At 39.1% G+C, this 18,436-nt stretch overlaps 1 protein-coding gene across 2 annotated transcripts in view; it reads right to left on the reverse strand.

Moving 5' to 3' along the window:
- CENPF (centromere protein F) overlaps positions 1-18,436 on the reverse strand; it is a 61,024-nt gene that overhangs the window by 31,739 nt on the left and 10,849 nt on the right. For both annotated transcript variants that reach the window (XM_068986294.1, XM_068986293.1), the window contains exons 5-9: positions 17,529-17,820; positions 16,216-16,418; positions 7,127-7,252; positions 5,673-5,801; positions 3,732-3,854 (exon numbers count right to left, since the gene is read on the reverse strand). In XM_068986294.1, coding sequence (XP_068842395.1) covers positions 3,732-3,854; positions 5,673-5,801; positions 7,127-7,252; positions 16,216-16,418; positions 17,529-17,820 — 873 coding nt within the window. The remainder of the gene's footprint in view (positions 1-3,731; positions 3,855-5,672; positions 5,802-7,126; positions 7,253-16,215; positions 16,419-17,528; positions 17,821-18,436) is intronic.

An 18,436-nucleotide genomic window follows, 5' to 3' on the forward strand; every position in this document is an offset into this window, starting at 1 on the left:
AGTAGTGTTTCTTCCTAATATTCAACAGCCTCTAGATTCTGTGTGTTCAATGTTAAGATCAGCTAAATGAGCTCAACATAAGAGAGTAACTAGGATGTAACCATCTTTGATACATTTTGCAACTTGTATTTTTTGCTCTAAAAAAATCATTGAATCAAATGGCATCTACATCTAGAGGTGTGACAAGAAAGCTAAAGCTGGGTGCATCCCAGCAGGAGGAAGGTGAAAAGAAGACGAAGGAGGGACCCCAGGAGGGAGGGGGACAACTTATATTTATGTGTCTGCTCGTCTCTATCTATCACGTCCATAACTGGAGACATTTAAGTGAGCACTAAGCCCAGTGGAAAGATTAACGTGCCTTTATTCTGGCATTAGCTCCGTAAATATTTGTTTCAAATGAAGAAATGTTCCGCCAACCCCGAGACCCTGAGGCTTATCATGCTATAGCTGTGGCCAACCCAAGAATTTTAAAAGGCCAGAATTTAGAAAATGAGTATCTGAAAATGAAGCTGTAGGCTGCCATCCATCAGCAATTAGTTTTCTGCACAGCTTACAGCCACTTAAGACTTGATTGGGTAGCTCATTACCAACAATGAGTTAAGCATATAAGGACACAGTCTCCCAGGCATCTCTTGCCACCAAACATGATTCGAAAAATTGGGCACCAGTCTGGAAACACACAACAAAAATCCCTATAAACCACAAGCCAGCATTAGAGCTTAGCAAGCAATTCCACCCAGATCAACTTTAGCTTTAGAAACAGCAAGGGAAGTGTCATTTCCTAGGGCCAGACTAAACACATTTCAGCTACTGTGTGGCATCTCGTGATGGCACCCATGAATGAAGCTTAATACATCCCCTGCTGGTGCAATGTCTATATGGTGAACCAGGGATGGATGCAAAGGATGTGTTTCTCCCCTTCCACCTCATCATTCTTGCCTGCCAGACCAGGTCCCTTAGAGGACCCCGTGTCATACAGGTCCCCACGCTCAGGAAGGTCCCCAAGCAAGTGTTCCCTCATCTTGGCTGTCAAATGACAGTTTATGATCGTCTAACCCCAGTGCTATGGGGCTGGCACTAGATGTTGGATGAGCAGCCTAGCTAAACCCTCCATTCACTTTGATACTAAATGTTAACTTTACCCTTGACTGGGCCATTAAAGCACGTTTCCACTACTGATAATTTCTCATTGTGAGCGGCATATTAGTTTGCTAAACACGGACAAGGAACATTTCGGTACAACTGTCACATTATTTCGGCATCCAAAACCTATCAGCGCACTAAACTTGCTTGCACTTACTTATAATTAGATACAGAAAGACACCCAGAGTGATAGACTAGAATAGGCTATAATTTTAAATGTGAAAAATCTCAAATGCCATGTCCTTTGCTCATCACTTTCTATGCCTCGGGGTGACAGCAAACAGTGGTCACACCAAAAAACTTCTAACAGTTATCAAGACCAAAGGGCCCTTATGGATTGGGCACAGGTCTAAGCATTTGACATACAATACTTAATCATTAACTCAACTCTGAAAACAGAGGGGTTCTGTTAGTCTTCATATGAAGATAAGGCAAGTCACACTCAGAAAGGGTAAGTCATGATCCCAAGGCCACAGAGCAGGTTCAGATCTCACTTCGTCTAAAGCCACCATTTTACCACAAAGTTATACCACCCATCAAACTGGGTAGATTGTTTTTCTGATTCCAATCCCAATTCAAAATGTGAGAGCCAGCTAAGCCCTTTGAATTTCTGATATTATTCTCAAAAGAAGACACATATACACAAACATGCATTGAAGACTAATTCTAAATGAACTCTCTGGCCCTGTGCTAGACACCTCCATGACTGCCCTCACTGGACAGAGAACTTTATGAAATATTGAGCAAAACATGACTGGCATTGACTCAGCACAGCTCGACTTCATGGTGGACAGCTCCTCAGCTGACAAACCAGACCCTGCAGGGACGCGTGAGTCTTCAGAAACACCTGCAAGATATGTCCAGCTCGCTATGCAGCCTTGGCCCAGCAAACCGTTTAAAGAGTGTTTGGATTCATTTAACCAGACAATCACTTTTACAAAATGTTTCCACCAGGCAGCCAGTGGAGTCGCAGGAGAGTTCCTGGCTGAAAGGGAAGCTCAGAGAGGGAAGAGTTTGGTGCCAGTCTGCCTGTGGAAATGTTAGCAGAAGCATCTGTTGGTTGGTCCCCACTGGCCAAAAGGCAAACATTTGTTTTGCTGAAACAAACGCTTCCATTTAAAAACGTTTGCTGATGAAACCATCATCTGATATGAAGCTTTCCTCTACTCAGGCGGCTGGGGCTGGGGCCGCCTCTCTCCAGCAATATTACCCCTCTGAGGCTATAGCTGCTTTAACAACCTCTTCTTTGCCACTGACAGATGTTCTGATTCTAGAACCGATACACTTTTTGAAGCTGAGAGGATAAATACATTTAGACTTGCCTCATCTGGATAAATCACTGTTCCTTACAAAGATCTTAAAAAAAAAAATCTGTACAATCTAACAAGTAATTTTAGATATGTAAAAGATTTAACATTTAATACTTTTAAAAATATTTTAAAAACTAGTGAAAAATAGTCTTCCCTGTGACATTTGATGGAGAAGAAACTTCTACTGTTCTGTTCTGCTTCTTCATAAAACTATGAGGCTGACTTATGGCTCTATTCAAATTGTTTCATCCTATTAACTGTCCCTAACTGGTTTTTAATTAAGTCCTTTAAAATAAACTCCAAGCAACTAGATAAATTCAGAGAGAAGCAAATTAAAGTAAATACGGATAAATCTATTGGTAGAAGCGCTATCAGGCTACTCCGCGCACCCTCGTCACTGGGAAACCGCACCCACCAGGTGTATCGTGACCATGACTCTACAAAGACAGCAGCGTCCCTGCCTGCACAGGCTTAACATGAAGGTCAGTGTGTGACTGTTGAAGCCAGAGTCTACAATTATTAGTTAATGCTTTTGTGACAATATTAAATCTAGAAACCCTTTATCTGTCAAAAAAATTGTATTTAAGTCTATCACTTTGCACAAGGTTTTTAATATTTGATGACTCAAAAGCCAACCCTTGGAAAGGGGACTTAAATCATACCTTCTATCACTAATTTTGTTACTTTTCACTTAGAAAGCCCCTGGCAGGACTTCCCTGGTGGTCCCATGGGTAAGAGTCTGCCTGCACTGCAGGGGACACTGGTTCTATCCCTAGTACTGGAATATCCCACATGCCATGGGGCAACTGGGCGAGCCTGCGTGCTGCAACCACGGAGGCTGAGTGCCCTGCAGCCCCCGCTGCACAACAGGAAAAGCCACCACTGCTAGAGGAAGCCTGTGCAGTGCAGACCCGGCCCGGCAAAAAGTAGACACATTTTAAAATTAAACAGAAGAAAAAGAAAAGAAAATCGCGTGCTTTCTTCCATCCTTCCACCTCGCAGGTGGTCTAAATCTATCTTAAAATAATAAAGAATTGTACTAAATGGTCTTACTATAAGTCATGTTTTCCTATAATTGTTAGATGCATATTAGTAAGTTACATCAGAACAGAAAGTGAAAAAACCACTTATGTTCTATGTCATAGATTATATACAAAACACTTTGTAATACTTCTAGCAAATAAAAAAAAAAAAACACTACAGGAAAATGGTGCAGAAATTCTTTAACCCTCACACTTCCTCACGCACAGAAGCAAATAAATGCTCTCTGCTCCTCACCTCACTGCTTCTCCTCAGCTCATTTTCCTTGGTCTGACTTGCCTGTAAGGCCTGTTCAGTTTTGCTGAGATTTTGCTTAAACTCTTCCAATTTTTTGTCTACTTGGTGTTTTACAGACGTGACCTACAAAGAGAAAACAAGGCAAAGCTTCATTTTTGTTTTCACTTTTCAATAGCTATTCATATTCTTAAATAATAAAAAAAGTCATGGAATGTAAGAACCGAAGCAATCTACTTTGGTTGAGACATACTATATATGTTATAGCTTAACATGGTCCTAGAAGCTGAACTTAAAATACCATCATGTTAACCCATGACATCACTTGGCAATAGCATATGTTGATGAATACGGCTAGGTTTGGGGAGGAAATCACAAAAGAAAAAAAATAACCACAAGAAATAAAACAACTAAATAGTAATAAACAACTAAAATTTGTTTAAAAAAATGAGATGAGAAATAAACAACAAAAGATGGGAAAACAAATTAAGAGAACACATTTGCAATAATACAACAGAATAAAAATGATATTCCCAAAATATAACACATAAAGCATAGCTATGATTCAATGTACAAAAAAGCAAGCCCATTTAAAAATGAGCAAAGGACAGAAATAGAAATTTTATACAAAAGATACACATGGCAAGTCACTCTCTGAAAGAAATAACCTCAGTGGTAATCAAGAAAGTGTGAATTAAAAAATAATAATTTTTCACTCTTTGGCAAAATTTTTAAAACCAGGACTGTCCGCTACTAGTAGGACGGAGGTGACAGGCCTCTTATACCAGGTGTCAGGTAAACTGCTACGACATTCCTGGAGGGCGGCTTGGAAGTACCCTGTCACATGTGAGAAGATATTTGCCCTAGAGGCCACCAATGTCACATGCAGGAAGCTGTCATACAGAAACATCAGCCCCACACACGTTTACCTGCCCAGTGATACTACCAATGGTACTACACAAACCTCAATACCCATCAGTAGGGAAAACAAGTAAACTGCAAAACATCTGACAAGGACGAAGCTCAGACAGTTTTCCTTTTTTAACAAAGATTAAAACAAGCAAGAAAAAAAAAATTATACATCTGTAAATGTTCATTGTTTTTTTAATCTTGGAAGACAGCCAATAAATAATCCATAAAAATTTATCCTGGCACAGGAGGGTTCTGCTAGTACAGAAACCCAGGTGGGCGATGATGTGTATTAGAGCACATATATACACATGCATGCAAATATACACTCAAGTGTATGTGTGTGTGTGTGTGTGAATAAATAAAGGTACAGTCAGCAGAGTTTTAAGGGATTACTTTGACGTATGAGAGGAAAGAGGAGTTGAAGATGACGGGAAGGTTTTGACCGAAGCAACGTGAAGAATGGAATTGCTATTTACTGGGACAAGGAAGCCTAAGCAAAGAACAAGTCTGAAAAAAGCGAGTTCCAATAACACGTTAAGTGTGCAATGCCTGTTAGAAACGTGAGTGGAAATATTGGATGCACACCCCCAGGTCTGAAGTTCAGACCAGACACCCAGGCTGGAGATTTAAATATGGGTGTCATCATCACATGAAGAGTCAGAAAGCCAAAAATCTGGATGAAATCATTTGTGCAGTGGGTGTTAAAAAAGTAAATTATATATTTTTTTAGCGCTTTGCCTGGCGGCATACACTTAGGAGAGCTCCCATGTGGTGGCATGACCAAGAACAGAATATCAGAGATGCCCACAGACCCTCCTATCTGAGATCCCCACTCGGCGTCCCCTTTCTCTAAATGAGAACACCCAGACCCAGAGAGGTTCAGTTTGCTCTCCACTTTAATAACTACAGAAAGTGAGGAAAGTTTTTTTCCTTTAAAGGAATCCTATTTCCACTGAGGTACAGAAATGACACGTTATTTTAAAACGTGGGGGAGGAAGTTACGGAGGAGGGAGAAATAAGTTGGCACCCTACTTTATCCAGTTCAGCCTGTAGGATGTTGTATGTGTTCTTAGCTTGCTGTAGCTCCTGGGTGAGCCTGGCTTTCATCTGAGTGCACTCCTGGTCCAGGGTTTGGAAGGAACGCTGTTGACGGGAGAGCTCCTAAAAAGTGAAAGACAAATGTATCCAACAGACGCTGGTTAACAAGGGAGAGCCCAGGGCGAGACCCAGACATCCTCCAGGCACTGCTCTTCTGAAAGAACAGGAGAGGATGGAGCCAGTCGGCATCTACTTGATGACCAACACAGGCAGCCTTAGCACCGGTCCCAGGAATCAGATCCCAGTCTCTGAGCGGAAGAGGAAGCAGTCCACGAGGAGAACACGTGGAAACTGGCCCGTTGGCACCTCACCCCCATCCTAAATGAATCACCTCTGTTCTGAGGTACCCAGGGACAAAAGGGTAGGGCTGAGAGCCAACCAGTCACAACTCCACTGAGAAATCAACACACTCGAAAAGGGAGCTTAAGACATCAAGTATCACACACCACTGACCATTGAGAATAACCGAAAGTACATGCCACCAATTAACTTTGATAACCACACAGGGACACCAGATTAACAATTCCAATAACTCTCACTGAAGGACTACAGACCTACTTCCAGGCTAACTCACCTGACACTGAAACCAAGATTTATCCAAGTGCATCTTCAGCCCTAACTTGTCTGCCAACTTCTTCCCTTCAGACATTAATCACCTTTCTAATGTATTTGCCAACTCACAGACTTTAGAAACAGCTGGAAGGACCTCCCCTGTGGACCGGTGGTGAAGACTCCACCTTCCAAGGTGGATCAGGTGTAGGTTCAATCACTGGTTGGAGAACTAATATTCCACACACCACAGGGGATGGCCAGAAAATTAAAAAACAAAGAAAACTTTTAAAAAAGTAAAAAACAAAACAAAACAAAACAAAAACACCAGTTGTAGAATGTAATATAATTTCCCTTACAACACAGAGTGTTTGAAACAAGAAGTACTATCCTTTTCTACTTGGTATCAAATTTCAAACAAATCAGAAAACATGGATTAAAAACAAATTTCTAAAGCCCTTCTCCAATCAAAAACTGCAGGATGGAGAAGTGTGAAGGAAAGTACAGTGACCTGTTCCACACACAGCACTTCCCCTCCCGTGGGACATCCCAAATGATGACAGACACTCTTCTCAAACGATCAATCCCGTGGGACATCCCAAATCATGACAGACACTCTTCTCAAACGATCAATCCCGTGGGACATCCCAAATCATGACAGACACTCTTCTCAAACGATCAATCCCGTGGGACATCCCAAATCATGACAGACACTCTTCTCAAACGATCAATCCCGTGGGACATCCCAAATCATGACAGACACTCTTCTCAAACGATCAAACGAGGAAATGACCACAAGAGCCTTCTGGACAAACTCCTCAGGAACCCGTTTACCTTACCTCTTGGAACTCTTTTTCTTTCTCCTTGATTTTCTGTTCCAGAGAACATCTGGCACTTTCTGCATTTTGACGCTGACAACTCAGATCTTCAGTCAATTTTTTCAATTTTTGTTCCAAAGCAGTACACTAAAACAAATTAAGACGTTCAATACAAAACAAAAATTATTCTTGGAAAGAAGCAAACGTTTTGAATTTTAGAAAAATTAGTCCCACGATCTGGTTCAAGTTTAACATTGTGTTTTGACTTTTTTATATCATACAAAGTTGGGGCTAAAACAATTAGCCAAATACCAAAACTACTACAATTATTTTAGCAAACATAAATTTATATTGGGGAAATATCAGCAAGGATATAAACCTACATAGGCTATTTAAATAAGCCCTTCATAAGTTGTACCATAAAAGACATCAGTGTGTCTGAATATTGAGTCACCTAACATTTTGTCGTACAGAAATAAATGAGAGGTTAAAATGCAGTGCTGTTGACTTGTGCAAATTAGAGGCTGCAAAATAACCAGAGGGTACCTATTATCCTCATACGTAGTCTGTTTCAAGCATAATAGATTTTGTGAGAAATTTTAAATATTAATATGCATCGCTCCACAATGCTCCCACTATGTCATTTTAAATGTTTGGAAGTTCACAGCACTCCAGAGAGTATCACAATGGGTTTTAAACCAAGCTGCCAAAAGCAACACAAAGAACACTCACTCGCCTTCTTATATAGCCAGTTATCTCTTTTTTTAAACTGAACTATAGCTGATTTACAGTGTTACAGCAAACTGATTCAATTACACACACACACACACACACACACACATATTCTTTTTCAGATTCTTTTCCACTATAGATTATTATAAGATATTGAATACAGTTCCTTGCGCTGTATTCTTTATCCATTTTATATATAGTAGCGTGTATCTGTTAATCCCAAATCCCCAATTTATCCCTCTCCCCACTACTTTCCCCTTTAGTAACCATATATGTGTTTTCTATGTCTGTGAGTCTTTGTTTTATAAATAGGTTCATTTGTATGATTTTTTAGATGCCACATATAAATGATATCATGTGATATTTGTCTTTGACTTGCTTCTATTCTCTAGGGCCATCCATGTTTGCTGCCAATGGCATTATTCCATTCTTTTTTACACACAGCCAGTTATATTTAAAATAATTTTTAAAACATGAACTACATTGAAATTTAGGATCCTCTTTAAAATTAAATCTTCAAAGTGTTAAAACCCATTCCTCTAATTCTTCCCTGTGGTGTTCAAATCCTAGAACTGCCCTACAAAACAACTCTAAATTCCCAAGGAAGAATAAGAACAACTCACATTGCTGGGGGAGAATTCCTGATCCAAAAGAAATGTACCCCAGTGTGGCAAATCTCTCCACTAATACATTTCTCTGAGACTCATTATAAACCCATTTAGAACTATTAGAAATTTAACAAAGAGGAAAAGAAACCACTATGTAAAATTTTCCCGTAAGACCTGACACCAATTATTAACTAACCAAAGATGAAAAGATAAAGCTGGTCTGATCTTGCAAATATCAGAACTTTCAAGATCCTGAATTAAAAAAGTAAAATATGGAGCCAGTAGTTCGAATTAATTCACTGCTTTGAACATTAAGATACCTCCATCATTATCCTTATTGTTCTTGAATTTTTAAACCCCTAAGGAAAAGTATGAAAGAAATTATTTCTACCAATAATAAATATGAACTCAGCAAATATGTCAAGCACCATGCTAGGCACTGGGGACACAGCAGTAAGCAACTAAGACAAAAATCACTGCCTAAACGATGGTCTAAAATTTTGACAATTCTCGGGGAGGTGGGCGAAACCACGCACAGCAGAATAAATGAATGAATCCCTGGCGCCCTCTGCTGGCACTCCCTCAAACTGCAACCCACAAGATCTCAGAATCAATAATGCTTTCTTATTATTGTACAAACAGTTGGTTTAAGAAAAAAAAGGCCTTTAGGAGTAATTTATATTTTATTTAGATTTTTTTTAATGTTGGTATTTATGATGCACCACCCATATACAAGTACCTGGCCACTAGGTGTTATGAATGCTCCATAATACTCTAAAAAAGGGTTCAAGGCTCTAGTCCTTTAACAGTTTGTAGAGAGTATATACCAGTATGTATATAGAGACCCTACAGGCTCAGTACTCTGGGCCTGAGTTTTTAACCAGAACATATGAAATCCAGATTTGCTGCCCAGCCCCAACACTCTGTCTCTACATGAGTTCAAACCTTGTATCCCAGGGGTCTGTAAATACTTGGAAAAGAAGCATACTAGAAACAGCATATGTTTACTGAAGCGCATGGTTGACTTTGGCTAAATTAGCTCCATTTCATTTAATAGGTAATTCTAAAGGCAGATCAGGGAATAAACAGCATAAGCAAAGGATAATCTGTTTTCAGTAACATACTGGACAATGCCATACTATCTTTAGAGACAAGATGCAGAAAGGTAGACTGAATTTTCAGTTAGGTGGATTCGTAGTTTATGAGAAAAAAATGGAATCCAGAAAACATTGAATAAATGAGTCTTAAGAATCTAGAGGGAAGTCTCTAATAGGAAGAAAGCAAAAGCTACGTTTTCAGCACTGTCCTATTCAAAAATTTTAATTCACGATCTGGTAAGTGACCTCATGATATATGCTAGAGAGAAGGATCTGGTGATCCTGTCACACCAAAACCAACAAAACAATATGTAAAAGTTAGTTGCTCAGTATCTTTGTGACCCCATAGACTGTAGACTGCCAGGCTCCTCTGTCCATAGAATTCTCCAAGTAAGAATTCTGGAGTGGGTAAGCATTCCCTTCTCCGGGGAATCTTCCAGATCCAGGGATTGAATTTGGATTTCCTGCACTGCAGGCAGATTCTTTACCATCTGAGCCACTAGGGGAAGCCCTCAACATGTAAAAGAATAAGCATAATTCTCATATACAAAAGAAGCCTGAGTTGGCAGAAATGCAACTGAAAATGAACCAAACTGACTAGGAACTCAATATAACAATAACAACTATTATAAGTGCACCATATGCCAGGCACTATGCTAAAGCCTTTATAAAAATTATCACAAACTTTACAGCAATCCTATGAGAAAGGCATTATTACTAATACCATTTTATTGATTAGGCAACTGAAGCTCCGAAGTTAATTAAATAGCTCCAAAGTAACAAAACTGGGAATAAATAAAGCCAGGGCTTGAATCCAAGTCTAACTTAGAAAATCGAATTACATACAAACCCAGACTGCACAAAGAGAGTAAATATACATACAGATCAACGGAGGTCATGTTTCGTCATATATGTAACCCAAAGTTGTTGAGAATGTTTCTGTGGAAAGCACTGAACTAGAGGAATTCTAAAAATGAAGCAGGACTACCACCTCCAGGAATATGGAAGAGATGAACATTTCCCTGTAACTCCCAAAACAAGAACAATCGAAACCCCACATATTTTATTAAAACACACATAAGAAAGCTCTGAAAAGAGAAAAAAACGCAGATTAACAAGAAACCTCGAGACCTAAGAAAAAGCGTGACAGTACTGAAAGAAAAAACTGTTAACCCAGAATCCTATACCCTGCAGAAATATCTTCCAAGAATAAACACATTCCCAGACAAAAGAAAATTTAAAGGATTTGTTGCTACACTAAAAGAATGGTTAAAGGATGTTCTTTACAAAGAAAGGAAATGATGAAAGAAGGAAATCTGGAAGAAAAATAAGAACATTTGTATACCCAATAAATGTATATACAATAGGCTTTCCTTTTCTTCAGTTTTCTGAATTATGTTTGACAAGTAAAGCAAAAGTGTAACACTACCTGATGTGGCTCTAAACGTATATATAAAAAATGCTCAAGAAAATTATACTATAAATAGGGGAGGATAAAAGGACAAAAAGAGAAGCAAACTTTCAATAATTTATTAGAGTTGACAGAATGACAACACCAATAAACTGATAAATTGTATGTAGACACACATTATCTAGAACAATCATAAAAGCCCCACAAAGAAATTTACTCAGAAACTATTGATAATTCAAAATGGAATTCTAAAAAGTGTTCAAGTAACCTACGGGAAGGCAGAAAAAATGAAAACAGCCGAATGGAAAATGAAAGAAATAAAACACAAAAACTAAGATGTAAAACTTAAGTCATGACATATCAGTAATTACATTGACTATAAACGGTCTAAAAACACTAATTTAGAGACAGTGTTTCTAAAACGGAATAAAAGAGTAGATTAAAAAATATGACCCAACTATGCGCTGTCCTACAAAACTAACATTAGGCTATTTTTTTAATTCATAGTAAGGTCATATTTTTAAACTTAACAGTATAGACAGGCTGAAAGTAAAAAGAGAGAAAGAAATACATCATGACACTTTAACCAAAGGAAAGCTGGAGAGGTTATATTACTACCAGATAAAACAGACTTCACAGAATTAAAAAAAAAATTATCAGAGACACTAAGGGATATTACATGATAAAGGTCAATCCAAAAGAAGACATAACAATCCTAAATGTGTATGGACTAAACTACAGAACTACAAAATAAGTGAAGCAAAAATTTATAAAACTGAAAGGAGAAATAGACAATTATGGGAGACTGCAATACCCTTCCCTCAACAATTGCTAGAAGCAATTAGACAGGAAATCAGTAAAAATAAAGAGGTATTCAACAAAGAACACTAATCAACAGGAGCTAATGACACCCAAAAAAGATGTCCTTTTCATTATAGGGGACTGGAATACAAAAGTAGGAAGTCAAGAAACACCTGGAGTAACAGGCAAATTTGGGCTTGGAATATGGAATGAAGCAGGGGAAAGGCTAATAGAGTTTTGCCAAGAGAATGCACTGGTCATAGCAAACACCCTCTTTCAACAACACAAGAGAAGACTCTACACACGGACATCACCAGATGGTCAACACCGAAATCAGACTGATTATATTCTTTGCAGCCAAAGATGGAGAAGCTCTATACAGTCAGCAAAAACAAGACCGGGAGCTGACTGTGGCTCAGATCATGAGCTCCTTATTGCCAAATTCAGACTTAAATTGAAGAAAGTAGGGAAAACCACTAGACCATTCAGGTATGACCTAAATCAAATCCCTTACGATTATACAGTGGAAGTGAGAAATAGATTTAAGGGCCTTGATCTGATAGACAGACTGCCTGATGAACTATGGACAGAGGTTCGTAACATTGTACAGGAGACAGGGATCAAGACCATACCCATGGAAAAGAAATGCAAAAAAGCAAAATGGCTGTCAGGGGAAGGCTTACAAATAGCTGTGAAAAGAGAAGCGAAAAGCAAGGGAGAAAAGGAAAGACATAAGCATCTGAATGCAGAGTTGCAAAGAATAGCAAGGAGAGATAAGAAAGCCTTCCTCAGTGATCAATGCAAAGAAATAGAGGACAATAACAGAATGGGAAAGACTAGAGATCTCTTCAAGAAAATTAGAGATACCAAGGGAACATTTCATGCAAAGATGGGCTCGATAAAGGACAGAAATGGTATGGACCTAACAGAAGCAGAAGGTATTAAGAAGAGGTGGTAAGAATACACAGAAGAACTGTATAAAAAAGATCTTCACGACCCAGATAATCATGATGGCATGATCACTCACCTAGAGCCAGACATCCTGGAATGTGAAGTCAAGTGGGCCTTAGAAAGCATCACTACGAACAAAGCTAGCGGAGGTGATGGAATTCCAGTTGAGCTATTTCAAATCCTGAACGATGATGCTGCGAAAGTGCTACACTCAATATGCCAGAAAATTTGGAAAACTCAGCAGTGGCCACAGGACTGGAAAAGGTCAGTTTTCATTCCAATTCCAAAGAAAGGCAATGCCAAAGAATGCTCAAACTACCAGACAATTCCTCTCATTTCACATGCTAGTAAAGTAATGCTCAAAATTCTCCAAGCCAGGCTTCAGCAATACGTGAACTGTGAACTTCCTGATGTTCAAGCTGGTTTTAGAAAAGGCAAGGAACCAGAGATCAAATTGCCAACATCCTCTGGATCATGGAAAAAGCAAGAGAGTTCCAGAAAAACATCTATTTCTGCTTTATTGACTATGCCAAAGCCTTTGACTGTGTGGATCACAAGAAACTGGAAAATTCTGGGAGAGATGGGAATACCAGACCACCTGACCTGCCTCTTGAGAAATCTATATGCAGGTCAGGAAGCAACAGTTAGAACTGGACATGAAACAACAGACTGGTTCCAAATCGCGAAAGGAGTACATCAAAGCTGTATACTGTCACCCTGCTTATTTAAATTATATGCATGAAGTACATCATGAGAAACCCTGGGCTGGAAGAAGAACAAGCTGAAATCAAAATTGCCGGGAGAAATATCAATAACCTCAGATATGCAGATGACACCACCCTTATGGCAGAAAGTGAAGAGGAACTAAAAAGCCTCTTGATGAAAGTGAAAGTGGAGAGTGAAAAAGTTGTCTTACAGCTCAACATTCAGAAAACGAAGATCATGGCACCTGGTCCCATCACTTCATGGGAAATAGATGGGGAAACAGTGGAAACAGTGTCAGACTTTATTTTGGGGGCTCCAAAATCACTGCAGATGGTGACCGCAGCCGTGAAATTAAAAGACGCTTACTCCTTGGAAGAAAAGTTATGACCGACCTAGATAGTATATTCAAAAGCAGAGACATTACTTTGCCGACTAAGGTCCACCTAGTCAAGGCTATGGTTTTTCCCAGTGGTCATGTATGGACGTGAGTGTTGGACTGAGCGCTGAAGAATTGATGCTTTTGAACTGTGGTGTTGGGAGAAGACTCTTGAGGGTCCCTTGGACTGCAAGGAGATCCAACCAGTCCATTCTGAAGGAGATCAACCCTGGGATTTCTTTGGAAGGAATGATGCTAAAGCTGAAGCTCCAGTACTTTGGCCACCTCATGTGAAGAGTTGACTCATTGGAAGAGACTCTGATGCTGGGAGAGATTGGGGGCAGGAGGAGAAGGGGATGACCCAGGATGAGATGGCTGGATGGCATCACAGACTTGATGGACGTGAGTTTGAGTGAACTCCGGGAGATGGTGATGGACAGGGAGGCCCGGCGTGCTGTGATTCATGGGGTCACAGAGAGTTGGACACGACTGAGAGACTGAACTGAACTGAATGACACTTTTAGAATATTGCTCTCAACAACAGAATATACATTTTTTTCCCCAAGTGCCTATGAAATATATACCAAGACAGACCATATCCTAGACCATAAAACAAACCCCAAGAAATCGAAAAGAACTGAAATCGTAGAATATGTTCTCTGACAGCAAAGGAGTCAAACAATAAATCAATAACAAAAAGAGAAAAATCTCAAATACTTGGAAACTAAACAAGGTATTTCTGAATAATCCACCAGACATAAGGGAAATTTATCGCATTAAATGTCTGCATTAGAAAAGAAGAAAAGTCTCACGTCAATAAACTAAGCGGCCCCCCTCAACAACCTAGAAAAAGAGCAAAATAAACTCAAAGCAAGCAGAAGAAAATAACAGAGGGCAGAAAAAAAAAAACTGAAAGAGAGTAAATAGAGTAAATCAATGAATTAAAGAGCTGACTCTTTAGTAAGATCAATAAATGAGCCATAAAACTGGAAACTCTCAGCGACAGTGACCAAGAGAAAAACAGAAGACACAAATATCAGAAAGGAACAGGGAATAAGCCTGGCAAAAGAAGAAGGAAATATTATGAACGTCACATATATAAATTTGACAATTTAGATGAAAGTTACTTTAAAATCACAAACTAACCCACCTCATCCAATGTGAAATAAATCATTTTAATAGCTGTCACTATTTTAAAAATTGAATTTGTCCTTTTAAAACTCCCAAAAACAAATCATCAGGCCCAGACAGTTTCACGGAGAATTCTACCAAATGTTATAAAGAAATAACACCAATTCTACACAATATCTTCCAAAAAATCAGAAGAGGAGGGAACGCTTCCCAATCCATTTTATGAAGCTACAATTACCTCTGATACAAATACCAGACGAAGACAGCACAAAAAGATAAAACAGCAGACCAAAATCCCTCATAAATATAGACCCAAGAATCCTTAACAAATTATTAGGAAATAAAATTCAGAAATATATAAAATGAATTCATTTTTCTCTACTCTTGTCGCCATATAGCGCACTATCAATGTGCCCGATACATTTTCGTTACATCCCTCATTAGGAAGAAGCTCCGTAAGGGCAGTGCTTTTTGTCTATTTACTCACTGCTACCGCCGCATTCTAGGTCTAGAACAGTGCCTGACATACAGCAGACTGTCAATAAATATTTGTCAAGTGAGTCAGTAAATGACTCAAATTGCATCCAGAAACAAGACTCACAGATTTAGAGAGTGAACTAATGGTTGCCTGGGGGAAGGATGGGTGAAGGGATAGTTAGGAAGTTTTGGATGGACATGTACACACTGCTATGTTGAAAATGGATAACCAACAAGGACATACTGTTCAGCACAGGGAACTCTACTCAATGACATGTGGCAGCCTGGATGGGAGGCGAGTTTGGGGGTGAATGGATGCATGTATATGTATGGCTGAGTCCCTTCGCTGTTCACCTAAAACCATCACAACACTGTTATCAGCTATACCCCAATACAAAAGAAAAAACTTACAAAAGAAAAAAGGTTAAATGGCAGAAGGGTATATATTGGTTTCCATGAGTAGATCGATTCAACTCTTATCATATGTCCTAAACCTCTTTTAAAGCTCCATGACTTCAAGCGCCTCTTCTACGTATCGGGCACCTGCCAGATGCTGTATACACATCTCTATTCTTCACCACCCTCTGAGGTGCGAGAGAGATCAGTGACTTGTCCAAGTCCCTCAGCTAAAAAATATACAGTCCAGATTTGACCCAGATCTACCAAATTCTAAAAGAACTTACTGTTCAACTGCAATCAATACTGCCTAGTATATATTAAGGTTCATTACTAATATTTATTTTACAAGTCTAAGCATACTCTTTCCAAATAATTGTATGAAAAAATGCAGATTTATCAATAACTAATGAAAAGTTGAGTACCTTGGTTGAGGCCTGGTCATACTGTGAAGTTGTTCTCACTAGTTCATCCCGGGTTTTGTTCAAAACTTTCTCTTTTTCGTTTAATTCCACTTTTGCTTTCTCCAGTTGGAGTTGGAGTTCTTGAAGTTTATTCACTTGGCCTTTCATTTCTTTTTCTTGTCCTTGCAGACGTAGTTCCAGCTCACTAATCTTGCTCCTTAGTTCTTTAAATCACAAACAAAACCCATACTTCAATTAACACCTATTTTTCACAAAGAAATTTACAACTAAACTCAGAATGTATCACCGTTACCACACTCTGAAATCTTTGGTGAGTCAAACAGAAATCAATTCACATTAAACAAAGAAGCTTTTAATTGGATTTAATTTCAATATTTAGTTTTTATTGTTATTTGTATTCAAAAATCCTATTAAAAGCAGAAGAAAACTTTTATGTTTTCATAGAAAACTTGTGGCAGGGGGGAATGCTTTTCTAAAATCAGGAACAGTATCTTATTGAGAAAACTGCAAAAATTGTATCACATATAACACCCCATGTTAAAATTACCACTTGGTTTTAGACACCCTAAAATATTTGCTTGTACCTGTATCAATGCAAATGAGAGCTAAGCAGTGAAAAATTCATCCTCCTGTGTTCTCCCATGGCTTTACCTCCAGTAAAGCACAAGACAGTGTGAACCTCCTCTACGGCCAAAATTAGCAATAATTCTTTTTCATTTTTTTCTCCCCACATATACACAACACTGGTTCCAAAGGCACTGGCCGTGCAATAGCTAGCTCTCACCAGTGCACGCTGATGGTGATTTTCAATCTATCACAGCACTGGAAATGATCATAGTCTGCAGAGCAGATTCCAAAACACCACCTGGCACCCTTGGCTGTCAGCAGCAGCGTGGCGCAGCAGCCAAGGTTACAGGTTTGCCCCCATATGGACAACCTGGCAGCACACAGAAAAGCCGTTCTGCAGACACACGCCACACCTCTGGCCAAAACTAGCTTGTTCCACGGGCCACAAAAGGAGCCAGGTGGGAAGCGCAGGGAATGTCAACAGTAACCACTTTTCCCTGCTTCGCAAAGTCAAAGCCACTCACCCTACTTTTGAAGTCTTCACGGCACCAGCTTTTTAGTAAAATAAAAGTATCTTTCCAAATGGTGATAGCTTTTTTCATTATCCCAAAGACACTATTTCATATCACCAGGCTGGGATGTTAACCACTGATGTGTCTAACAAAACACATTACCACTTTCTAGGATTAAAAGTGTCTGGAGTCATGTCTGAAATTATCTCAGGAAAATTTAACTCAAGAAGTTACCTTGGTTCTGTGCTTTTAACTGATCCAAAAGATGAGAATTGCTAGAATTATCACAGAAACTGCTATTAGCATCTGTTTTCCCTATTTGCAAAGTTGATCTACTTGGAGTCACTTCTTGTTCCCCAGAAAAATGAGATGCAGAGAAATCTCTCCTAACTGGAGTTTTTAGAGTGTTAGATGAAAGACGGCTTGGGGTTTTTTCTTGTTGCCATGAGAACACAGATGAAGAAGCGTGATGTCGGGCGATGTCCCGGTGATTCATGGTGCTTTGGGGAATAGCCTGGCTTGCTTTCTGTAAAAACAGAAGCCCTTTAGAGCCCTTTAGAAGTCACAATATTTAAGACTACGTACTAGACTCACAGACATAAATATGCTCATGAAAGAGGAAAGTGGTGGTGGGGGAAAAACTACATGTAATATAGATAAACAAGATCTTACACACAGGGAACTATATTCAATATCTTGCAATAAACTGTAACAGAAAAGAATATGAAAATGTGTGTGTGTGTGTATATATACATAACTGAATCACCTGGCTGTACAGGTGAAACTAATACAACACTGTAAATCAGCTATACAACAACTAAAATTTTTAAAAAAGACTATGTACTTATTTTCAAATAGAACATAAAGCCACGCCAAGAAGGTATTTAATAGCACTTCTACCATGTACCAAGAAAGAACATTCATCAAGTCAGGGGACGCACTGAGTCCCATTACCCAGTGAAATGTTCTAACGGTCAGACTTACCACTGGAGGGTGAAGCCAGCAGCATCTGAGGTCCAATCTATTTCAACTGGGCTCAGCTTTTGTATTTATCCTGCATCCCTCATATACTTCATAAAAACTCATGTGAGCACTCACTGCCATTGTGAATTCTGAAATATGATCTTCCTTTGCCCATCCTT

The sequence above is a fragment of the Capricornis sumatraensis genome, chromosome 14 (genome assembly GCF_032405125.1).
Source record: "Capricornis sumatraensis isolate serow.1 chromosome 14, serow.2, whole genome shotgun sequence".
In the NCBI taxonomy this organism is placed as follows: domain Eukaryota; kingdom Metazoa; phylum Chordata; class Mammalia; order Artiodactyla; family Bovidae; genus Capricornis; species Capricornis sumatraensis.